The sequence below is a fragment of the Gasterosteus aculeatus genome, chromosome 10 (assembly GCF_964276395.1).
Source record: "Gasterosteus aculeatus chromosome 10, fGasAcu3.hap1.1, whole genome shotgun sequence".
Lineage (NCBI taxonomy): Eukaryota > Metazoa > Chordata > Actinopteri > Perciformes > Gasterosteidae > Gasterosteus > Gasterosteus aculeatus.
The window spans coordinates 8708172-8733576 of record NC_135697.1 but is presented as its reverse complement, the minus strand read 5'-3'; the positions used below and the strand labels follow the sequence as shown (position 1 = coordinate 8733576).

The following is a 25405-nucleotide window of genomic DNA, read 5'->3' as shown; positions in this document are numbered from 1 at the left end:
GGCGGGGCAACATTGACAGCATGCTGTGTAACCACTTCCGTTCAGCAGAGCACGTGTAAGGATCCCACTATCTCACCACTTCCATCTGGCTGAGCTGGAGCTGGAGCTCCTCTAGCTGTGGCTGGTACTGCAGGAGCTGCTGCCTGGCCTGCAGAAGATCAGCGGCTGCGCTGCTGTGGCTGGTGTTCCTCAGCGTCTCGCCCGCCTGGAGCTGGGAGTTTTCCATAGGCACGCATTTATTTATTATTGAATACATGGATGGAAAGGACAGTGTAGCGACCTGCGAGGGTAGGAAGTGTATGGCAGAAAAGCTGATATAAGCAGCTAAGCTGAGACTTATTTCCCACCTGCTGGAACTGAATATGCAGGTTTTGGCTTTGCTCTGTAAGTTCCAGGAATTCTTTCATGATTTCGTCTTTCTCATCACGAGCCTGCTGAAGATTAGTCGTGAGCTGGGTGATGATGCCATCTCGCTGCTTCAGAGCAGCCTCAAAGTCCTGCAGCTAGAAAAATCAAATGCAATTAACTTAAATCCCTGTTCGGAGAGCGTAACAGCAAAATACGTGGACATTTTCAAAGGGCATTTTGAAGACAAAAGTAAATACACATGCTTGTAAGGCTAAATAGGTGTTATGAAGACACCAGGAATGTGGTGATTGTTTAGGCTACAGAGCGTTCTGATGAAGGAACAAACAAGTTTGTGCCCTTAAAATGTCCTTCAGAGATCACTGCCGGACGACAAATCATTTGGCGGTATTATAACCTGTAATGAAATGTAATTTACCTGGTGGACTCCCTCTGTGCCAAAGACAGCTCGGATTTCTTCAAGCTCTCGACTCAGCTCCTCCACTGCCTGGGTCTTGGCGGCTAGAGCGTCCTCCATCCTTCCTCCTTTGGTCACCTGTTGCAGGGACTCCACCTCCTCCTGAACAGGAAAGGCAGCACTTTTTAAAAAGGTTTTCGGTAAAGCAAAGATTTCCAAAATGAGCTCAGCTCATTAGCCACCACAGAGCGACAGCAGTTAGTTACAAGAGCCAGGAGCCACAAGAAGGAATGTATAGTAAAACATGTTAATGTTACCAACTATTGCTTTATGAACGGAGGTATGGCCAAAACCAGCTTTATAAGATAATGGATTAAATGCAATCACCCAAAGCAGTTCAGGAAAAGTCTGTTAGCTATGAGGTGAGGTTAAAAAAGCCTGCAACGGTTAAACCGAAACTGAAGATTAAACCGTCAATGAAATCAAAATGTTGTTGCTGAAGCAAACGTGAACAAAAACTAGAACAGTACTTTTAAAAACCTATTTATCGTTCCCAGTTGTCGTTAATTTCGCAGATTGCTGATAGATCGAATTGTTAATTAAAAAGGGACAAAATGAAACTCCAACATTTACCAATATGATCAAAAAAAAATCATTAATTGAAAAACAGGGTTAAATATTGTCATTTTATCCCTTCAATTACATTTTTATACCTGACTTGAGACAACTCTTTAAATATGCAACCGATTTAAGAAATGAAAAAATGCTGCGTTGATAAGTACTCCCTTGTTTCTGTTCCCTCTGTGCAAATATCATCTCATGAACCTCAAGACAGAAGCTCTTTGTGTAACTGTCATTACAGCTTACGGCACGGAAATGTCACAAAGCCCTGTTCCCTCCTAAGCTCCTGAAACATGACTATTTTTCTCTTTTCCCCCACATGATAACTAATTCCTGGCATATATATGTAGGCGTGGAGTCAGCAGCATAGAACAGGCTTGGTTAGTGGGTAAAAAGAAAATCTTGCAGAGGAAACGGTAGAAGCAAAGTGAGTTATGACCAGCGGCCGGTGGGTTTGCTTGCTGAGACAAAAGAACGGCTCGATCACATTACTGTACCCAGATCAAATCCTTTGAAGGCATCATTACGTTCTCTGTCATCTCATCATGGCACCCATTCACCTGGTAATTCACAATGCTATCAGTGAAAGATGAAAGATTTGGGAGTCGGGACATTATAAGAACAGGCGAAGGACTGAAAGTAAGACCCTATATTTTCTAAAAATGAGCTGCCAGGTTAGGCAGTTGACTTTTGGTTCATTCCCACAGAAAGATTTTAGTAGCATATGAAATTGTTCAAACTAGTCTGGTAGTTTACTGTTGGCTGCATCAGTTCTCCACCAACATGTCCAATTAAAACAACAACTCAAAATAACAATTAAGCTGTTATTATGAACAAAATAATCCACAAAGTATCTCTTTCAGGGTCTTGAATGGATCTCCATAACAGGAAGTGAGCCACATGCGTGACCACGAACCCACCCGCAGCCTTTACATGTGCAAATTGTGCCTGTGTAAAACTGGCATTGTTAAACATGTTTGAATTCAATCAAATATCCAAAAGGAGAAGAAAAGGTTCATATCACAAATTGATAAATGTATTTTGAGGACGATGGTCTCACCTCTGACGAATAATCTTCAGCAGTCGTGGACATTTCACTCTCCGGCTGCAACAGAGAAGATTAACAGCATTTCATCAATAGTGAATGTAGAAAACTAAGATAAGATATAGCGACCAGAATTAAGGGACTTCAATCCAAAAACACGACAGAAGTGTATGATTGGAGACGACAGCAAAGGCATCACAAAAAAACATAATTCAAGTCAAATATCTCACCTTTCATCCCAGGAGCATTTAATCAATTCTTATTTTGTTATGCTACTTTAATATTTAATATCAATCTTGACAATCAATCAACCGTGACTTGTATCAGGACAAATTTACGACATTCGACATTTTAACTTGCAGTTCCTGTATTAAAAACAGTTTGAAGCAGATGTTTTCACAATGCAAAGCAGATATTAGACATGGCTTACAGCTAGCAGCGCTAACAGCGCTAACAACGTCAACAGAAACCGGGGAAACCTTTGCTTCCATACACAGCAAATAGTTGTTTTCTGTTATATTAATGCTCCAAGGGTTGTTTGTTGCTCCTTTAGAACTAATGATGCCAATATGTATTTTCCTAGTTAAAGAAGGTGTCTAAATAAAGACTCATGCATTTGTTTATAATTTAAATTGTGAGTTACGATGCAAATAACCACCAGAGATGAACAATGCAGGTCTACACTGACTCTGATGACGGGAGCTTGCTGTCAACTGTACTCCTTAGAAAGAAAATCTGATGGTCAGGCTTTTTGAAAATGCATAATAGAATCTGAATTGGCCAAGAAAATTGCAGTCTCTGCCCCGCAGTTCTTTTCTCACTCCTACAGAGTAATGATGGTCTTTATGTAGGTCCATTTTTGGATTCCTGAGTCAAACAGTGCAACTGTATGGGGGCCAGAGCGGGAGAAACGATTACACGTTTCACTTTGATTGCAAATCATCAAATTCTGCACAGCAAAGTGCACCCAGCCAATGAACATTTTAGAATAACCTTGCTGATTTTAGAAAAAGCTAACTTGCAGTTGTGTAATTCTAATGGATCGCCGAATTGATGAGTCAACAGTCAACATTTGCAATTACTTAGACTGTAAAATACACGACAATGGAAAACTTTGATGCGGTTATGTTTCCACAGCAACCATGTTCTGCTTCACAAGAGAATCAGGCCACATGACCCGGTAGATGTGGAAGAGAACCAAAACACGAGAATAAACCCTTTCACTCCAAATGGTTACATCATTCAACTGCATAAATAATTCTCACACACCACACTCGGTATGTTTTGGCCTCTTCAAACGCACAAGTTTCACTTGTTTGGAATACAGAACAGCTCCCATTTGTGCCGCATAAAAACACAGAATGTCCCACAGCCTTTTCAGCAGGATTCCTGCGCTCAAGGTCAATTGTGCTTCTTTATTTTATTTACGCAACAAAAAATTCAATCAACGTTCAAGTATGCAAAAAAAAGTGCTGCATGCCCACAAGAGTTGGTGACACAGCCTGACGCATCTCAACCTGTTGAAGAGCAATTGTCTGTTTCCATGGCAACCAGTAGATTTGTGGGAATGAAACGCATCAAATGCACAGTGGGGTCAGCAACGAGTGGCTGCACGGCACCGACAAAATGGACTGAGGGATGAAATTGTGGAGAGAAAAAGAAGGCCGAACCCTTGTGGCTTTTAATTTTTCAAACTGTTTAGGTTTTCTTCTGCTCCATATGTATCAGAATCAGTGAGGATCAGTGAACATGATTTATTACAGGTTTGAACGTCAAGCAAATGTTTTAAGATCACAGAGAAAATACTGTTATCCTTTTAAATAGTCTTCTTGAGAAAACCATGTTTTGAATGAAAACGGGCTTGTTACAATCAAAACCTGAGCTAACCTGAAACCTGTTCATAACAAAAACTGTGGGCCAGAACACCAATAGGCTCGTGAAACAGCAGTAGTTGAGTATTAAAGCAAAATGACAGAGGATTATCTTCTACTCAAGTTCTTGTTTCCAAAACAAGAACTTTAATGCCTCCTTTAAGCTAAATGTCTCTAAATGTCCACTGATGCAAACTGAAAGCATGCTCCAAACAAACCTCGAAAGGGTATTAAGTCATATTGAGAGGTCTAAACTTTACTCCTAGGATACAAAGTCAAAGGTTAATTTACACATCAACATCTCACAATATACGGTGTGTGTGTGTGTATAAATACTCAGCATTAAGCCGATTAACTCGTTTTTAGCGTGGACTCTCTGAAGGGATATTCTGGCGCCAGCATAAAAAAATAGTTTTAGTCATTATATTTTATAATAGTTGATAAGAAAGTGGCACCTTGTCTTATTGCAACAACAGGTCCTGCATGAGGATTGTATGATGCTAGTGATTGAGTGTTAACTGTTGAGTTATCCCTGACTTTTTAAACCCATTTCTAAATTCCTAACATTAACTTTAACAAGACCACAATTAAAAAATACTCTCAAAATGGCCAATTTTGTTGGAAATGTTACAGGAGCTCTCATCATGTCACTAATTAGAGGCAAAAAAATTTCCAATGGTTTCAGCCAGTTTATGGAGCGATGCAATGATTCACGTTGGTATATATGTCCACTCGGGCCTCAGGACTAGTTGATTATTATCAATATTTGGGGTATGTTCTGAAATTTGACTTTGAATTAATTGCAGTTTTCTTCTCCTATGCATTAAAATAAAAATAATAATGTTTAGGGATTCTGTACGTGGGATTAGTGAACTACTGAAACAAGTTATTTACCTCTATGGTGTACGTCTGGTCATGTTTGATGGTGTCTCCGCTCCGCAGTGTCCTGGCAAAGGTGAACTCCGTGGTGGGTGGATCTTTATTTCCTTCTTGTGATCCATATTGTCCTCCACCTGAGACCTCGTCCTCGACCTCCACCGCTCCCTGTGGATCCCCCTCAGAGTCCTCTCCGGGCTTCTTTTTTTTCTTCTTTTTCTGTTTCTTCTGGGAGTCCGCGTGAGCTTTTCTCTGGCGATACTCAGCCAACTAGAGAAGGAAAAGGGGAGATGGAAAATGGTGAAGATATATATATATATGTATATATTTAAATATAAACCACTTTCTGATTCATTCTGGGTCCTTAAAAAGTAAAAACATATTTTAAGCATCCTCCTACTACTACTTTTTACCTAGAGCATGAACCATCTGCTTTTGTCTAATCAGTAACTCCATTAGTCTGCCTGGTAGAGAGTTCATACTTCTAACAAAAATTTAAATTTTTTTTTTTTTAAATGACCCACTCGAAGTTGAACTAGTAACATTGTTTGTCCGAAAAAGGCGTTTCCCCCGCTGCGAGTAAGTCGTCCCGCCCGGTGCACACATGACCGGACACATGCCTCCTGTTCTGCCAGGTTTTAATCCCGACTAAAAGGATTGCATTTCCCAACTATGTCAACGATCTCGTTTGAACATCAATCCCCCTGATCTGCGTTGCCGGCATCAAAGCGCTATTCTTTGTCTAATGGGAAAGTGAGCGGGCGCATCTGAGAGACGGCTGGGCCACAGGTGACACAGCACAGGTGTTGCACGAATTGCCACAGATTTAGACAGACTGTTACCAAGGATACCGTGCTAATGCCTGCTAAGGAAATCCCAATGAACCTGTTGACCGAAATATAACCTTAAAACGAACATCGGAATTTAAGCCGCATCAATTCACACAACAACATATCCTCCAATCCCTAGATGCATACACCTCCAAATATTAGGAAGGAACATTTTAAGGGTGCAGCAACATATCTAGAACTCGCTAAATCTACATAATTTCAAGGCATATATACAGGAATATCTAAGCGTGTATTAATTTGGCCTTAATGTTAGATAAGACAAATAACCTTTTATGGAAATAACAACAAAACCATTACTTGCTGCAGTTCAACTTATCCCTCCCATACCAGGACATGCAGCACACACTGAACGCACCGCTGTCGCAGACCACACTACTGCAGCTGCAAAGTCAGCATCCAATCAAGCACCGCACAAAAAGGATGGAGGCCGACTTGACACAGCTGAGAGTGGGCGCCAAGGTCACTTCACACCTGCAACACACAGCGTAAAAGGCAAAGGACTCGTCTATATATACACGCCTCTATCTGAGCTTTGATCGGATGTCAGGATAGAGAATTCTGGTGGTTACGACGTCACCAACACTGAACCATCTTTTAATTCTGGCTCCATCAGTAATAGAAACTAGTAATAGTGTAGCATGTAACTAGCATGTAGCGGGAGCCGCCAGTAGAATTCACCCCGAGTTTCGAAACTGTCTCCGGAAACCCGGGCTTTCGTTGAGCTTCTTATTATATCTTACTATTTGGCAGAGCAGAGCATGTGCAGAACATATGGAGTACTGCAGCCGGTGTACTGGAGCTGCATCACCATGTGGGGAAAGACACTGCGTGGGTGGATCACCATCTGCTGTCTGAAAAACCTTTACACGGATTCTTTTTATTTTTTCATAATCCATGTCTACTAGTGGCTGCTCATCATCACCAACAACGACGGAGCTTGATTTCTTTCAGCCGGTAGGATGAACTACATGTTAAAAATGGAGCTTTAAACCATGACTGCCACAATGACATCCGATGTGTCTTTCAAAAGAAATAAACAATAAACTCAATCTAAAATACAATCGAAGGTACACCTTGCTAGTAAAAAGGTTGGACCCCCTTTTGCCTTCAGAACTGCCTTAATTCTTCGTGGTGTTGAAACATTCCTCAGCAGGGCCCAAAGTGGGCCAAGAAATTACACCACCAGCACCACCAGCCTGAACCGTTGATACAAGCCAGGATGGAGTGTTAGTTTATAACAAATCCAGGTAGCACGTTTCCAATCTTCTATTTTCCACATTGTGGTGAATCTGTGCAGTCTCAAGTTTCCTGTTCTTAGCTGCTCTAGCTCATCTTCTTCAAGGTTGCGCGTGTCGTGCGTTCAGAGATGCTGTTGCTGTTGAATCGCTTGGTTATAACAAGAGGTTATTTGAGATCCTGTCGGCCCATTCTCCTCTGACCTCTCACATCCACAAGGCCTTTTGGTCCACAACACTGTCGCCTTGAACTTCAACAAGTCGTCTTGACCACGTTTACATGCCAAAATGCATTGACTTGCAGCCATGTGATTGACTGATTAGCAATTTGTGTTAACAAGCTATTGAACAGGAGTAGCTTATAAAGTGGCCGCTCAGTGCTTGTTTAACGGAAATAAAAACAAGCATGACTGCCTTGCTCATACTTCTTGTTCTATTCATCAAAACCTTTAGTGCCTCAGGAGGAAAATGACTGAACGCACAACACTGTTCAACACACTGATAAAGTACTACACATGATGCGTAATATTCTTATGACTGAGGCATGCAGCTAAAAATACTGAGCGACAAGCACATGCGGTAGTGCAGTAACGGAGGGGTGTAGGGTGGGGGTGAGAGGACATGTCAAGTGTCCCTTAGACTGTCAGCAACATCGTATTGCTCAACACTCTACATTCCAGATAGCGATCACCAATAGCTCATTGCCCTGAAAACACACCTGCCCCAGCAGCCGGCCCACGAAACCCTCTGTGAACATTCAAACCCAATCGACGTGCACATGTAACTCTCGCAGACACTACGACCTGTGAATGACTCACGTCCTCAAGTCTCGCAGAGAGTCATCCCGGTGGTGTGTTCTAATTCTCGGCACCTCCCAACCTCTGATAAGAGTACAGCGCAAAAGGGAAATTTCTCTGCAGCTATTCCAATGAGCCACAAAAGAAATACTGAGTTCAAAAGGTAAATACTACAGGGAAATATTCAGTATCTTCACCTACATTTTGGATGTGGGCGTAAAACATCCTTGGTTTCAATATAATTTAAAAGGACGGTAGTTTTAATGTACTGACTGAATATTTTAAAGATCCTATACACTTAACATCATTGGGTTGTTGCTTCTTGGCTGAATGAATGTTACCAAGGGAGGAAAAAGGATTTAGCTGAATATCTAAAGAAGGGCAAATACTCTCCTAGACTGGCACACTGAATTAGATTTAATCTTCCTCGGCGTTGCAGCTAATTAAAACGGGACAGCTGTTAGACTATCACATCCAATTAATCACTCTGCAATCCAATTTCAAGCCGCCCAGCAGGACGCTTCAGAAGCATTGAATGTTACAAACACACAGGGGTTATAAAGACTGGAGCATAAAAGGAAACCTTCCAGTGTCCATATAAAGCCAATTAACAAGATGAGTCAGCCACGGTTATCAATGTGTGTTCATCACATAGAGCTGAGCAGGGCGACATCCACGAATAGTCACTCGGAGCATTAACCGTTCAGGCCGACGCTAAGAAGATCAACTTGTAGCTTTGCTGTCCTCAAAACCTCCATCAGTACACAGTGATGCCGACAAAAACAACAAATCCACCTGGACGTTACAAGCATACCCTCAATCAGTGACCAGTAGACATATTAGAGAAGCAGAGATTAGACCAATGAGAATACCTTCCTCTAAATTAAAAACCCTGCGGTGCCCCATGAGCCAATCTATGTGATTGAGAAAAACACTGCAACAGCAAAACGGGCTGGCAGGTTATTCCCTGAGGTCCTGAACCTGACCGCTGGAAAGAAAGTCACAGAGAGGCAATGTTTGGGTCCCCTGCAGGTGGCATTATGCGAGTTTCTTTGACCTGACACAGGAGTGCTCACTCACCCCTGCAGTGTCTTGAGAATGTCCCCCTCAAAGCTTTATGGGTTATATAACAGGAGAACTGAGCTGAAGCACACGAGTAACTCCGTTATTCTGGTAATGCGTCTGCAGCTAATGGCTTGGTACAAAGGCTTGGCAACACCAGCCAGCACTAAGGCTTCATGTCTGGTATGACTCCACATGCTCTTGCTTTGGACGGACGTCATTCCAAGCCAGCTGTACAATAGATGATCAAATATTTTCTCTCAGACATTAATATGATCTCGGCGTGGAAATCTCCCAGTACCTAAGCCTAATTATGTCATTAGTTGTTAACCTTCTAAAACCGCTAGTTTGAATATATTTTATTAGGAAGTTAAAATAGGCCGTTTGTCAAGGCGTCATCTTTCCATAGATTTCTCATTGACTGTGGCATATGTCAGCTCGGACGCAATCCAAGCTTCCTGGTCCAGTCGGGACTTTTCCCAGATATTCCTGCTAACCATTATAAATGTGTCATTTGGTGAGACATCTTTTGAAGTCTCGCCCCCTGTGTGGGAGGGCATGGTGACATAGTGATGTGTGTGTATGAAAAAAAGCAAACCCTCCTGCAGCACAGAAGAGCCTTTTATAAACCAAAATGCCACAGCAGGAACCACGGAGACAACGTTTTTCTTGGTCTCTCCCACTGTTCTTACCTAAAAGCCAGAGCACCAGATAGAATATGAAACCGGGTGCGACCAGAAGAGACACCAAACACAACCTATTAGATGCCACTTGGCAGAGTGAGGACGAAAGTGGTCTGGAGCTTTTCAAGTGCACCTGAAAGGAATCACTCTTATAGCCAACTCTTTAAAAATGTATGGCTTTATAGCAAATCACAGCTAGACAACAACTGCAATATTAATATGTTGACTGATTTGTAAATGATATACTAAAACTATATACTATAATCTATGAAGATGCATGTTATTATTTATTGTGTTGAATTCCCCTCTTTGTTGCAGATGTGCTTGATCCAGCCACATGTGTTGAGGGTGTTATTATCATACTGTACACTATCTATTGAACGCCTAAAGCAGAGGTCAGCTCATCACATCACCTTCAGATCTTATATCCAAGATGTCTGGAGTACATCAACATCCTTAGAAGAGCCGCTGCAAGGTCATGCAGTACAGACAGATCACTGCACCATTTATTCTATTGCAATTGCAAGAAAGCAATTGACATGCACACAGTTTCAAGTCTAAAAAGGGCAAAATTAAGGATAGGATGAGCCTGTTTTAGCAGCCATGTTTTACATCGGCCACTGGACGTGTGGGGTTTGTCCTCCTGACCTAAATGTAGAAGCCGCTGACCGGTGACGCCGTGAATGTAGCACGACTTCGGCCTTCGGGGCGGCGTGTTTGCTTTAACTAACGTAACGTTGAGGCAGTGGGGATACGTCTTGTAAATCCTGTTACACCAGCCGGTCCGCCCAGACTCCGGCAGCTGTTATGAGCCTTTCATGACGGTGTCCCGCCTGACTAGTGGGTGACCACCTTAGGACTAAGTGCACACCCCCCCACAAGTGGGACGAAAGTAGAATATAACACCGCTGTAACGTCAGACATGCAGCATGACAAAGGAGTCCGTGGCTAGCAGTGGCTATGCTAACTCCCCACACCGCCGGCGAGCCAGCCAGCCCCCCCTCCCCGGCTGTCACAGCGTGTTCGCTGGACTGACAGCTGAGAGGGGCATACGAGGAAGGGGAGGGGGCACCGAAAACAACTGGGAGACCCAGCGGCAAGGAAATAAGTTGTCGACAACAACAATTTACTAACTTTATCAATGATAGCGGTGTTAGTGAGTTATGCTAACACTAAAAACGGAGAATCCCAACGATACCTTTGCTTTGCCGGCCTCCAGCTTCTTTTGCCTCTCCTCGTCCATCGCCGGGGTTCCTGTGGCTGAAACAAGAGGGAAGCTGCTTCATGCAAATATCGGCCAGGAAAATCTCAAAACTAACGGTTGTATATGCGTCTTCTACTCGCTACGAGTCGCGTTTAATAAGTGCAGTCTCGTTGTTGGTATTCCGCCGCCATGTTTTCCACGTAAACATGAGACCCAACTATGATGACGTTGAGTAGGTAGGTCCATGGCCACGCCCCCTGGTATTTTACCAGTGTTGCCTTCACGTACTGTCCGAAATGGTGACATGACTTCACTAAAACAATTTTCAATCAGTGGCAGAGGAAGTAATTATACGATTTACTAAACTAGCAATATCGGGGCACAAAAGTGTTTAGTTACACCCACTAGAGGGCACCCACGTGACACTCGACACCCGTTACATTCTCCCCTGCTGATCTCCACTTGCTCAGCCAAACCCCCCAAAGAAACGAAATTCAACCACGTAAACACCCCCAAACAGGAACATACCAGGTAAGTCATTCACAATAAGAAAACAGAAAAAAAATGCAGATTTCTCGCTAATGTAAATATACAGTACCATTTCAATTATTGATACTTAGCAGTCCAGCCACTGGCTATCCCTTAAGAATTAGAATGAGGAAGGGTAGCAAGTCCTTCCAATGCGGAGCACAGATCGTTTTAGTTGGATCGCAGGAATATAAATCGATTAATCGATTCAGTGAATGACTCGTTACACCCCTAATGTTAATACACACAATATCAAAGAATACACATAGTACTGTACAATACATCCCATCCAGAGTCACACACTACTGGTGATCTTATACAGGGCTCTTCCGTACAGAAAAAAAAATACATAAGCACATCCCAACAGTCAAAAAGAGACGTAGAACATGTCACATTCACAAGAACTCAAAAACATTATAATCATGAGAAAGCTTTCTGGTGCATTTGCTGGATACGCCTTAAAACAGGTCTAACAGCCCTCCCACACCTAGTCCTCACCCCCAATGACCCCTCACATCTGACCTGACAAGAGAATCGCTGTCAGCAGGCTGTGCGTCAATTAGGGCCTCAGAGGCAACAGCTTGAGAGTCAGTCAAGACAGTCGGACCTTCCTGTTCAACAGGTAGGTCAATCTCAGGGTCATCATTACCAGGAACATCCAACAAAGCAGTCAGCAAATTTCTGGTGGCGGCTGGGAGTCCAGAGACCCAGGACACCGTCCTGTCTTCAGGTGCACAGCTAGGCAGCGAAACAGAGCATATCCAAAGTCTCAGTGTTCAGATCAATGCCACCAGAATCATCCTCAGACTCTGTCGGGAGGGGTAGGAAGTTTACAGGCATGATGAGATTCCTGTGGACCACTTTCTCCTGGTTTGTGGCACAATTCCTAATCCTGAAGGTGTGAGTGTTCTCCTGTTTCCCCACAACAGTGCAAACGTGTCCCTCCCAGCGATCAGCCAGTTTCCTTTTTCCTCGTTCACCTTTGTTGGCTAGCAGAACTCTGCCACCAACATCCACCGGGGAACCCTTAAGCTTCTTGTTATAAAGGTTTGCCTGTCTCTGCTGCTGCTTGGTGGTGGAGCACTGGGCAACCCTCATAGCCTCTGGCAAATCACGGCGAAGGCACTGCACATAGGCATCATAATCCACCACCTGATCATCTAACAGAACAGAGCCAAACAACAAGTCAACAGGCAGCCTGGGGGTCCTGCCAAACATCATTAGGAATGGGGCAACGCCTGTGGTCTCATGTACTGTCGCGTTGTAGGAGAAAGTGAGAGATTTCAGTAGCGGGGGCCATCGGGGTTTGGCCTTTGGTGGAAAAGCTCTGATCATATTACCGCGAGATTTATGAACACCAGCAACCAGGAGCATCTCCTCAATCAGACTACTTTCAACATTGGCTCCTTGGTCCGAGTGTACACGCTCAGGAAAGCCATACACACAGAGAAAGTTGTTCCAGAGTTGTTGCGCTACAGCCTTAGCAGATTGGTTGGGGCAGAGGTAAGCCTGGGCCAGCTTAGTTAAATGGTCAGTAACCACAAGAACATCTAGAGACCTGTTGGAGGAGTCCACAGCGGACCAAAGGTCCGCACATATCGAATCCAGGGGTCTAGAAGTCGAAATGCTTTCAAGTGGTGCTCTCGTCTCAGGCTCGGGAGACTTGCTGAACACAGAGCGACTACAGTATCGCACATACTGCACCACGTCAGTCTCCATCCCCTGCCAGTAGAATCTTTGCCTAGTCAGATAGAGCGTCCGCTTCTGGCCTTGGTGACCTGCCTCATCATGTACGCCTTTAAGAACCTTCTCCTTCAGTGCAGAGGGCACCACATACTGGTAAGTTTTCCTGTTGGTAACAACGTCCTTGGAGACACGATACAGGACATCCATGTTCAAGGTGAGTTTTTCCCAATGTCTAAGGAGCCGCAGAGCCTCAACTGGCTCACCTGCACGCTCTCGCCTTGATGGCTGCCGTCGGCGTTCTACAAAGTGAAGCACCCGACTCAAACCGGGATCCGCGCGCTGTGCATCCAACAGCTTATCTCTGGGTAGAGGGTGGACATCAGACAACTCATGTGGTTGAATGGATCGAACAAGTTGGGGCAATAGGAAAGCTTGTGATGGTAAACAGTCGTGGTCCAAAGAACGCTCAAGCACCACACACACTGCTTGGCGTGAGATAGAGGTCTCTGGGGCCAGTCCCCCCGGGTCCCCCTGCAACATAGCTGCTGGGTCACATGACTGACGAAACACATCCTGCACATGGTCAGAATCCACAACACTTGCTTCTTCCAGTAGTGCGCCATAAGGGACTCTAGTCAGTCGAAGCAGCACACTCGGCTGGACAAAAGGCGTGGTCATGGTCGTGCCACGTCATCGCCCTACGCCAGTTGTAACAACACAGCACCGACGCCATTGGATGAGGCATCAATGGACAGCAGGAATGGCTTACTGAAGTCGGGATAAGCCAATGTGGCATTTTCCAATAACGCCTGCTTCAACTCAGAGAAGGCTTCGCTGCATTCTGGGCTCCAATCAGCCAACGTTAGCTTCTTAGCCACAGGTCTCTTCTAACCCATGGTATATTTCGGCTTTGTCACGCCAGATGTTAAGGCAATAGAGGCTTGCTGATACTTGAGTATCCTGAGTATACTTGATACTTAAGAATTGTTGGTAAAACCCAACCATCCCAAGGAAGGATCTTATCTTGGATGGTGAGCGAATGTTGGTCCTCTCATCCATCAAATCCTTCTCACACTGATTCACAATAGCCTTAACCTTCTCTGCGGGGCTAGTATATACCACTTCAGATATTGCTTAGTATTTTGTTATAACAATCTGGCATCAGCTGCGTTCTACCAAACAGTTATAGGCCGTCTCAAAGATGGCCGTATTACTCTTTTTTCTTCTTTTGGAAAGGGATATGTGTATATCGAGGCAAGAAAGGCATGTCAGACTCCTTTTATGTTTTAGTATACAGTACTCTTGTTAATAATTGTTAATGATGTCATGAAGACGGCATTTTCATAAAAGCAAAATCTCACTGTTTTTATGCAGTCTGAATCCTGCTTAAAAACGTCTGCCCAGTTTCTATGGTAACGGGACGAGAGGTTGCCAAAGGAGTCCCAGTTGAGATGTTTCTTTTTTAACACAATATATTTTCATTTCAAGGCTGTTTTTTGTTACTAATAAACACTTCAACCAGGAGCTCACATTTTACAGCGTCAGACTATTCTGAGCAGATTTCAAATAAAAGCAATGTATACTTTTGAGCCTCTTTCAATGTGACTGAAGGTAATATGATCCTGGCATCAGCTTCTAGGACAGATGGAGGCGATAAAGGATACTTTGTCTGTTATTCAATTTACAGACAGACTCCAAGTTAAATGTGTTATTAGTAAACTTGTAGTTGATTCATTATGATAACTGGTTATAAAATGGTTTTTATTCTGCACACATGTACAGAATATAACTTAAAGACTACATTTCAATTTCTGTTCACTTAATTCTTCCATTCATTCATTCTACATATGCTTAACATATTGGAGGTGCAGAGAGGACATTTCAAGTCATTTTTATTATTACTATTTATTAAAGTCTTCTTTTTTCTTTATTTTGTTTTGTCAAGTTCTGTCAAGGTTTGTCAAGTATAGCAAATAACTATTACCCTGCAAATATATATCAATATTAACAAAAACAACCATAGTAATTTCTTTGTTAGGTCCAATTTCCCCTTTTTAACTTCACCCCACAGAGGTAAAAATCGTGTATTTTTGTTAATATTATTATGTGATCTTGAATCTAAAAAAATGTGCAGCTTGTATATGTGTTTGTGTTCCAAACTCACAGAAAAAAACTGTGTTTGTCTACATTAAAGGTTGGGTAATAATGTCACCTTGTGCTTCAATAAGGTTTACATATTTAATATGGCATTATCCTAGTAAACCTAGTAAAAGTAAAAGCATTCAACCATTTAAAAACATACCAGCAGCAGCAGGTGAGGATGTGCTGTTTCTTCGGACAGGAGCCGAGCAGCTTATAGTCTGGCAGATTTTGAATTCCACCCATCTTCTTTTCGACATTTTCCCTCCCCGCAAACACTCTCCGTTTGTGAAACAGCTTCTACTAGAACCTCTGCACATTTGAAAGTTTAGTTTCTGAATTATTGATTCACCGAAGGAGTCCTGTGTCAGCCGTTACCCAAGCAACTTTACCCAGTAGACCACAACAAATGGACCTGTACCGAAATTCATTTACAGTAGTATTAAAAACACAACAGCACTTGTGCTCATGAGGTAGGACAGATAAAACTAATATTAGCTATGATATAGCTAAGATATTCAGATAGCTATACTTTTTATACGTTCCGCAGAGATGCAGACTTTATTACACTGAGCTAAAGTGCATCCAGTCAAAACAACAGCTGTAGAGTAGCAACATATTATAAAATCCACAAATATACACAATATATAGAAATAGAGTACTAAATGAACTCAACAAAATAAATAAAAGTACACAAAGGTGAGTGTGAGATATGGTCGTGGAGGCAGTAGTAAGCTGTCATAATGTGCAGAGGAGTGTGTAGGATTCGGCCTTCTTTCACGTGCCTTTCTTCCTCTGATTGGATGAAGGCAGAAACACTGGCCTAAGAGTTGCTCCCTATCACATCATCATGCAAACACGAGCCGAAGTGCTTTGAACAAGTGCAAGACAAGCGAAACCGTGTCTGGTAATGACAAATAAATCACGCTGATGGTCGGAGCGAAAATGAAACTGAGCCCCTGAGACGGTGGATGCCGTTTTGAACTAAAACACCATGCTCTCTTCAATCTTAGGGCAGCGGGGTGAAAGCACTTGTGCATAATGAAATATTCACCACTGGTGGGACTCATCAGTTAAGCGAGGCAACGGTTCAGTAGGTTTTTCAGTGCCAAGCAAGTCAGTCACAGCACGTGGAAAACATGCTTGTTCTACTTCATGGGCATACGAGGATGTAGGTTGTGTCTGGCACGAATTAAGTATTAATAAGTATTCTTATAATCACACTGAAAACATTAAGTTGTCCACGTAGCTTTATGCCGCCATGAACAGACTAGAAAATCTCATTACACAATTAAATTATACAGGGTAGTATAAGAAGGTTAAACTCTTTAACTGGTTTCCGTCCATTAAATAGTTTTAACAACCTAAATAAGAGTCCACATCCCACATATGCACACAAATGAATAAGTTGTCCCTTTTAAAGGCTGATCCAAGCATATATTGTAAAAGTAAATTCAAATACAAAATATTTGTTCCAGCTTCACCAGAGCTACATCCTTGTATTGTGGAGATGGTTTTGAAAATGTTGATTTTTATCCATTTATCGTTTATTTAATTGTTGGGATTCAAGGAAATCGAAAAGCCTGCGTTTCTATCCCGATATCATTACTTTTGAATTCAATGGCCGGCAGAAGTGTGTAAACGTTGATTCAAAGTAATAAATAAAACACTATCTGTTCAAAGAGGTTAGAAATGACCGCAGAGTGCTTTTACACCCCACGACACCAGGCGGCGGTAATTACACAAGATGCTTGTGGAAATATTGTTTTCACCGACGAGAAACTCGCGAGACACGACGAGTTTCACGTTTCCGCTTTCACAGAAATGGCTCCTTAATCTCCACATTTCTCGTGAGAAAAGGAAACTAAACGTAACGTAGATGGTATTTGTAAGTAAAATTGTGTTTTTATGTCATTTATTTAAGACTCCTACGATAGAGGCATTGATTCGTTTACAAGACGACAGTCGATTGACCTGGACATTTCATTCACTCATTTAATGGCGAATAAAGTTAAAGCTAAAGTCACGTGTATGTCAGGGTTAACCTGTGTTCGTTAAATATTAGCCTATTAAAACGAATCTAATGGTAACAATCTCCCGAGCTTGTGTAGAATCTGAATAATAAGTGATAACATTGCAGAATTAACGTTACAATGAAGTACAACTTCTAGGTTCCTTTATTAGGCTACTTTCAATTTATATATATATATATATATGTATCATTTCTTTGATTTTTTTGTTGACCATAACATTAATTAGACAAATATGTTTATGTTCCTTTAAACCCACAGAGACTGGCCCTCCTCATTAGAAATGGCAGCAGTGGCCGGAGTGAAGGCTTTCCTCAGCTCCTATCGATCGGCGGCCTTGCAGCGACGCTTCGGGCACATGCCGGCACAGCTGACTTCAACCGTCCCTCCCAGGGGTCTCTGCAGTGCCCCGATGAAAGCGAACGAGCCGAAGACGCCGGCGCCCACGGAGAACGAATCTCTGCTGGAGAACCTGAACCTCATGGGAGTCGACGTGAAGATGGCACGCCAGCGACAGCCCGGGGTGCTTCGCAAAGCCTTCACCAACGAGCGAGGGCTCGCAAAGTTCCTGCAGGGTAAAGGCGCCAGCTCCACGGTAGTGGCCGGCATCGTGTCGCGTTACCCCCGCGCCATCACGCGCTCCATCGAACACTTGGAACATCGTTGGGAGCTGTGGAGAGACATCTTCGAGACCGACGCGGAGATCGTGAGCATCGTGGATCGCTCGCCGGAGTCCTTCTTCCGGTCGAGTGATAATGACAACTTGAAGAAGAACATCGCTTTTCTGACCTCGCTGGGACTGAACAATAAAGACCTCCATCGGCTGCTGACCACGGCGCCGCGGACCTTCTCCAACAGTTTAGAGCTCAACAGGCAGATGGTGGAGTTTCTGGAAGACGTCTGTGCCGAACTCGGTGGGGAGAATCCAGAGCAGTTTCCTAAATCTGTCATATCCAAAAACCTTTACATTCTCATCCGAAGTACAAAGAGAGTCAAGACAAACATCGATATCCTCCGAGCTTTTCTGAAGTTGAGCGATTCAGAACTGCTCGGTCTTCTCCAAGGCCCCGTAGCTCAGATAATTGACCTTTCCAATGAATATCTAAAAAATAATTTCAAAACTCTCCAGCAGAGGCTGGTTTCCCATGGCTGTAGGAAATCTGACTTAAAGAAACTAGTCCTCAGGTATCCGATGGTTCTGTACATTGGGTCGGACACGCTGAGCTCCAAACTGGACTGTCTGCTAAGTGGAGGAATAGCAATGCAGCAAATACTGGAAAAACCCAAAGTTTTAGACTACAGCACACAGAACATTACAGGGCGACTAGAGGAGCTGCATAGAGTGAGATATGACTTCAAGAAGAACGGCATCAGCGTCCTGGACTCTAGTCAAAAGCGGTTTGATGCAAAGATGGAAAAACTTCGTGCAGGACTAGACGACTGAAGGAAACCGTCTGTATTAAGATGTTACATGATGCTGGATGCCGCTTTCACTTTCACCTTTGTTTCACGCTAGTTGTTTTTTGTGGTCACTAGATTAGGATTTCTTTCTCTCCAATAGTGTTTCAACATAGTTGGTAGGGCTATTACGACAAACATTTCATTATGGATGAACTTGCCGAAGGTTTTTCTTGATTAATAAGGTAATTTCATATTCTCCAGGATCACATTCCAAATTTTGGCCAACCAATAATAACCACAATATTATTATTTACTGTCACAGAAGAAACCAAAACAATGAATCAATTATCAGATTTCTATTTTTTTCTTCAACTCCAATAGCTTTCATGCCAAACATGTATCTACACATGCATTATTTTTTTTTGTTTTTAGATTTCATGTTGGAATTCATGTGAGGATGCAATCTTACAATAAAATCGATACCAAAAGGTATCTGACTGAATGTTTAAATTATGACTGATTTTATTTTGTACTTGGAGATATTGTATTCATAAACTAACAAGTGTATTCGGTTAAATCTAATCTGATGTCAACAGCGAAATCCTGTAGTAAATAGAATTATTAGAATAAAAAGATTACGAGCTGTATTATTTATTATGCGGAACTAATGTTCCTCAAAACTCCTCCAGCACCACACGGACTACACAAACTGCAACACAACTGTCTTCTCATGCAGGTGTGTTGAGGCATGTTAACAGAGTGTGAGAAGTATAATAAAAGTCTACTGCAATATTTGAATACAAAACTTTTCCCCTTTTTTTAAATGTATTCACAAATTGGGGTTAAAACGCGTTAATTAGCGGGCGCGTCTCCGGCGGAGCGTTAGCATCGGCAGCCTTCCCGTTAGCGGTTAGCTTGCTAGCCGTGTGAGCCCCCAGCGAAGCATGCTGCACTAACGGGTAACGTCAAGCGACGTGCGGCGGTCTATCGGGGCGGCTGTGATCGTAACAGGTGAGTAATGCCCACTCGGAATTCAGCTTAATGGGACAAACATCCACGGACTTAAATGCAACGGCTTCAACCCACTCGAAGCATGCAGCACACGAGTTTCTGAATCAAAAGGGCTAATCTGATGTATCGGTGTTTTTGTTTTTCAGGGAAAAGGGAATCTGTTAAGGTGCGATGGACGGAGCAGCGGAGGAACCCGTCGAAAAGAGGACCGATGTAGCTGTGAAGGGCGAAGCTGCCCTCAAATCACAGTAAGTAAACGTCCATGTGACGTTAACACACGACACGACAACCTGGTGACCACTAAACCTTCTCATATGGTTTACAAAGTGCAAAACTATCGATTCAGACGTCTGATGTGACACTAAACACGCAGCTGTCCGCTCCCTCATTAAATAAAGTTAGTCCATTGCATGTCCTCCCAGCTGACGTCACTCCAGCCCTTTTGCTCCATCACGTCCCTCAGATGACCCACGTTCTGCTATAGCAACCCACTTATTTCCCCTTTGCAGAGTAGCATGGACTCATAGATGATCGGTCAGCAAAAAGGCTTAGCAGCTATGGTGCATGCGCTTGACTCGTGCACAGTACGTTCTTAGCTATTGTTTTGAGTTTCGCAAGGATTATCTGGTCGGATTTTTTTTTTAGACATTATGTATTTTAACGGATGAATTTGCCGGCCGGCGCTATTCCACACCGTGGTCGTTGCACACGCACTTAAAGCGTTGTGTTGGATGAAAAGTTGTTATGTCGTCAAACTGACAGGTCATTGCATTTTTTTTTTTTCTTCTTCTTGCATTTGCAGATTCCTGACCACCAAAGAACAGTTCCATGCGTTCGTAGACTCCGAGTGGCAGGGCCCAAAGGGCGAAAAAGCCACTGACGGTGACAAAGTACAGGATGCCATGACGACCTCTATTGAGGAACCTGAACCAAAAAAGCTCAAACTAGACCCAGAGGAGGGAAAAAAGGGCCTCAAACCAGACGGGAAGCGTATGCGGGGACAGAATAAGTCAAGGCCACACACAAAGCCTACCGCCTTTGACGAAAAACGTCTTTGTCTTTCAGTTATTCAGGTATGAAGCTTTAACGCACCATTCGTAAATGCAGCGTAAAGTGCCCTGCAACAGCTGTCAGCTGACTCAATTGTCACAACCTTTCCCCTCCATGCAGGACAAAAGGGAATGTCCATTTGGAGACAAATGCCAGTTTCAACACGACGTAGCCGAGTACATGGCGACCAAGCCCGCCGACATCGGGGAAAGCTGCTACCTCTACGACACCTTCGGAAAGTGCGGTTACGGTCTCTGCTGCCGCTTTGCCAAAGCGCACACGACACCTGACTTCAAAACCATGGAGAACGCGGAGCTAGTCCGGGCCAACGAGGGCAAGAGCACGGTGAAGAACAACCTGAGTAAAGACCTCCAGATTCGTCTCAGGAAGCGCTCGGTGACCTTCAACCAGTCCGCGGAGTACCTCGACATGCTCTCCAACCAAAAAGACAAAAGAGAACAGCGGGGGAACGGTAAGAAGTTTAAGATGGACGTAGTACCCACTCACACATGGTCTATTAGTGTTCTGTTAATATTAACAATTTGCCAAAGGATTCTGCGAATACTGAAGCATTCAGTCGCTCAATGAAGGCTTTGAAATTACACCGACACAGAAGTTCAGTGAAAAGGAAGTGGCCCTGAAGCGAGTCCCTGTGGCACTTGCTGGAGCTTTCATTTGATCAGCTCTTCTATTCATTCTAGTTGGACCTTAATCCCCCGAGTTGAACAGGTGTTGATTAAAATTCGGTCTGATAATTCAGTCTTTCGACACACTCAGGTAATCCTCGTGCGCCTGAATTATCGGCCGATCAAACAGGAGGGGAGCAGCATGTGTCTGCTGAGGCTGAAGCCCAGGTACAAATGTACTCTCTTCTTCTACTACTACCTTTTCATGTGTGTTCCTTGGCATTTTAAAAGTATTTGTACGCGTTTTCTCTGTGACAAGCCACAGGCCGGCCCGGACAAACCGCCTCCAGTGAAGACTGTTGGACCCCTCACTGATGTAGATATCGTCAAGTTGCGCCTGTGTGAAAAGAAACAGGTTCATATCTCAGACAACCATCTCTCCTGTACTTAATAATTAATTAATAAAAATAACACAAGGAATATCTTGTAATCCTTTTTTTCTCTGTATTTAAGGTGGACTTTCAAGACAAGCTCTACCTCGCTCCTCTAACAACTGTAAGCGACCACCGGACTGAATGGAGCACCAATGTACGACGTGCCACGGATGTAGTCAAATGCTGACTAAATGCCTTCTTTGTCTTCGTCTCAGTGTGGAAATCTGCCTTTCCGTCGCGTGTGCAAGCGCTTCGGGGCAGACATCACCTGTGGGGAGATGGCCATGTGCACAAACCTGCTGCAGGGGCAGCAGTCGGAGTGGGCCCTCCTGAAGCGGCACGAAAGTGAAGACGTGTTTGGCGTCCAGGTAACGTTGTCAAAGGTCGCTGTCGAGATGACTTTTGTCCACGGTGTCCTAAGGTTTCTGAAGGTCCCGATTGTGTCCCCAGGTGGAGGGCTGCTTCCCCGACACCATGACGAGGTGCGCCGAGCTCATCAACGGCAACATCGATGTCGACTTTGTGGACATCAACTCCGGCTGCCCCATTGACCTCGTCTACAAAAAGGTAAACACCGCGGACAGTAAAACCGTGTTTTTCTCCCGGGTGGATGGACCAAGGAGAAAGATAAGCGTGCTGGGATGGAAGAAAGGCCAAGTGGGGTGAATCAAATGGCACTGCGGTGTGTGTAAAGCAACGTTGCACGGTAACTTGACATTGACTGACAGGTGGTGTTTGTTTACTTTCCCACATCAGGGCGGAGGCTGCGGCTTGATGACGCGCACCAGAAAGTTTGAGCAGATAATCAAGGGAATGAACTACGTATGTTTCACGGTATCTTGGTGAATTTGGGCTTTTAGCAAAAAAAAACGCCCCCGTCATTTAATATGTAAAGCAATTGTGTAGTGTACAAGTGTGAAACTAGTTTTTAATAATCCATCCAAACGATTATTATAATTATTTTTTTCCCCGAAAGGTTCTTGACGTCCCTTTAACAGTCAAGATCCGCACTGGCGTTCAGGAGAAGTGCAACATTGCGCACAAACTCATCCCAGAGATGAAGAAGTGGGATGTGTCAATGATCACAGTAAGTCTTGTGTAGTAGCATCATAGATCAATGTCATAAGGAGGCGTGGGAGGGAGGAGGGGATGAAGGTATTGACACAGCATGCGTTGAAAATCATTAAATACGGTCGAAGCAAGAAATGCATGAACATGATCATTGGCAATCAAATAGTCATTTTTAGTGTTGCCTGCTTTTCCTTCAGCACGTGGTGGCTTCATTTCATAAATGCATATAACCCGTGACAGTAAAAATGCAGTGTTAGAGCACTTGTATGTGCAAGTGAAACGAGTCGGTTTCCTCATTGATGCCAAACCATTGATGCTGTAGTGTTCTTACAGTTGCACGGGCGATCCAGAGAGCAGCGCTACACTAAGTCGGCTGACTGGGACTACATCAACACCTGTTCCAAGCTGGCTAGTCCCGTCCCACTTTTCGGTGTGTGTGTGAATTTCTGTACTTCCAGTTCAATACTCTTACAATAACTTCCTCTAGAGTTCAGACAACTGTTTATCTTACACAGGCTATGGAAGACTCGTTATTTGTTGGTGATGAGGTGAACTAAGGTTGACTTGTGTGTTGTTGTCCCAGGTAATGGAGACATACTGTCCTATGAAGATGCCATGAAAGCAAGAGAGACGGGAGTTTCTGGCATCATGATAGCCAGGTCGGTTCCACTTCAGTGATTACACACAGTAAAGACAAATGAGCGTAACTGTCTCATTATTATCCGGTCTATGCCACCATTCTCAAGCACCCGGCAGCTGGCCCCTGGGTACTGTTCGATTGTCAGTTATTGTGAAAAAAATCGTATATAGTTATTTCAGGATCTAAATGATGCTCTTTTAACAATTCTGTTTTTGATGTGGTGTTTCTGCTATTTTGCCCCAGCTATCTTTATCTGTTGTGATGCATCATTTTCAATGAAATGATTGTGCTTTCTTACTTTTACAGCAAATAAAAGAATGGTAAACTGACCAGAGGAACGGCTCCGTTTTGCAGAGCTTTTGTTGTCTTTGTGGTAAACTGGATTTAGCGTGTTTTGGTCTCTTCAGGGGTGCTCTCATTAAGCCCTGGATCTTCACTGAAATAAAGGAGAGCAGACACTGGGACATCTCGTCCGGCGAGCGACTAGACGTCCTCAGGGATTTCAGCAACTTCGGTCTGGAGCACTGGGGCTCCGACACTCGAGGTGTGGAAAAGACCCGCACCTTCATGCTGGAGTGGCTCTCCTTCATGTGCAGGTCGGCAACAACATGCACTTCGCTGTATCTGTTCCGCAATAACAACAAATATTCGGGACTTGAAATTTGCTCTGGGAAAAACCCTCAATTATAGTGAAATTTCTGTGTCTCAGATATATTCCAGTAGGACTGTTGGAACGGGTGCCTCAGAAGATCAACGAGAGACCTCCCTTCTACCTGGGCAGGAACTACCTGGAGTCACTAATGGCCAGTCAACATGTTGGGGACTGGGTCAGGATTAGGTGAGCAGGAAAAAAACATCAACACTCACTATTCAAAATCAAGCTACATTAACAATAATTGCTAAATTTATGTATTACCTGATTATAATATTTTACTTTTCCTTCCTCTCCAGTGAAATGCTACTTGGACCTGTACCAAAGAACTTCAACTTCTTGCCAAAACATAAAGCCAATGCCTACAAATGATTTTCTTATACTCATCTACTTTTGATTTTTTTTATTTAATGTCATTTGAAGAGTGAATCTATTGTTTTTATTAATAAGAGTGAGAAGAGTTTTGGTCTAGTTTCCCTGTGGGTCAGTGGCACAATGCATGGGTGTTTATGTACTTGAAAAATATGCAATAAAGTCTTTTGCCAAACTCCGATATTTATATTTCTTTGAATATGCTTACAATCATACAGCCATTCTGCAATATCTTTTACATTTTGTTCATGGGATCATATAGTAAGTATATGTTCCCAAAAAAACAGAGGAAAAAACTAAAAAAAAACCTCCACAGCACATGCATTATTTACAGTTTGATTCCATCTTAGCTCTTTTTTTCATCGGCTGAAGGATGGTGACTGCAAACTGTTTTGATGTATGTTGAGGGAAAAAAATTCCCCAAACAGACGCTGTTACGTAAGATCAAAATGAAACTGCTTTGAGTTATTAAAGTAGACCGGAATGCTGTTCGACATGTAAGACTAGATGTGGGGTGACAACTTCAGGGATTTTGTTACGCATTCGATCTTAGCATAGCAATGTTTCTTTCGCTTGCCAAACTTTCACTGCTTTTTGCGCACAGAAGGGTTATGTGCATTCAGACGTTCACCTCAATATTACTCGCTCTATGGGTTGAACTATACAAAGTATATTTTATTGTTTACATAATCAGGCATTAGTTTAAATAATAATTTTTAGGTTACTACTTACATTTATACATTTGTTCTCCACCACA

The 25405-nt window shown here is 43.2% G+C and overlaps 3 protein-coding genes across 19 annotated transcripts in view; 2 read left to right on the top strand and 1 right to left on the bottom strand.

Annotated features, from left to right (window-relative positions):
* The window catches only part of akap9 (A kinase (PRKA) anchor protein 9), a 48918-nt gene extending 37674 nt beyond the window's left edge, over positions 1 to 11244 (bottom strand). For 15 of the 16 annotated variants that reach the window (XM_040189174.2, XM_040189170.2, XM_078081481.1 and 12 more), the window contains exons 1-7: positions 11003 to 11244; positions 5195 to 5446; positions 2445 to 2489; positions 1882 to 1944; positions 785 to 925; positions 348 to 503; positions 77 to 211 (exon numbers count right to left, since the gene is read on the bottom strand). In XM_040189174.2, the coding sequence (XP_040045108.2) occupies positions 77 to 211; positions 348 to 503; positions 785 to 925; positions 1882 to 1944; positions 2445 to 2489; positions 5195 to 5446; positions 11003 to 11047 (837 nt within the window). In that variant the 5' untranslated portion in view covers positions 11048 to 11244. The remainder of the gene's footprint in view (positions 1 to 76; positions 212 to 347; positions 504 to 784; positions 926 to 1881; positions 1945 to 2444; positions 2490 to 5194; positions 5447 to 11002) is intronic. The other variant, XM_078081485.1, reaches the window with a different exon arrangement.
* Positions 11245 to 17101: 5857 nt separating this feature from the next.
* Positions 17102 to 24827, top strand: dus3l (dihydrouridine synthase 3-like (S. cerevisiae)). 2 transcript variants are annotated; one of them, XM_040188436.2, is made up of 17 exons: positions 17102 to 17249; positions 17653 to 19803; positions 19950 to 20051; positions 20606 to 20876; positions 20974 to 21325; positions 21631 to 21707; positions 21799 to 21894; positions 21993 to 22034; positions 22129 to 22281; positions 22364 to 22480; positions 22670 to 22735; positions 22890 to 23000; positions 23318 to 23414; positions 23568 to 23643; positions 24032 to 24220; positions 24334 to 24462; positions 24576 to 24827. In XM_040188436.2, the coding sequence occupies exons 3-17, from the start codon at positions 19975 to 19977 to the stop codon at positions 24646 to 24648; spliced, it is 1926 nt and encodes a 641-aa protein (XP_040044370.2). In that variant the 5' UTR covers positions 17102 to 17249; positions 17653 to 19803; positions 19950 to 19974; the 3' UTR covers positions 24649 to 24827. The 2 variants fall into 2 exon arrangements, with proteins under 2 accessions (XP_040044370.2, XP_040044371.2); XM_040188437.2 differs by lacking the exon at positions 17102 to 17249 and having other exon boundaries at positions 19469 to 19803; positions 21805 to 21894.
* Positions 17675 to 18835, top strand: mterf1 (mitochondrial transcription termination factor 1). The gene has a single exon (XM_078081876.1). The coding sequence runs from the start codon at positions 17675 to 17677 to the stop codon at positions 18833 to 18835; it is 1161 nt and encodes a 386-aa protein (XP_077938002.1).
* Positions 24828 to 25405: the final 578 nt, after the last annotated feature.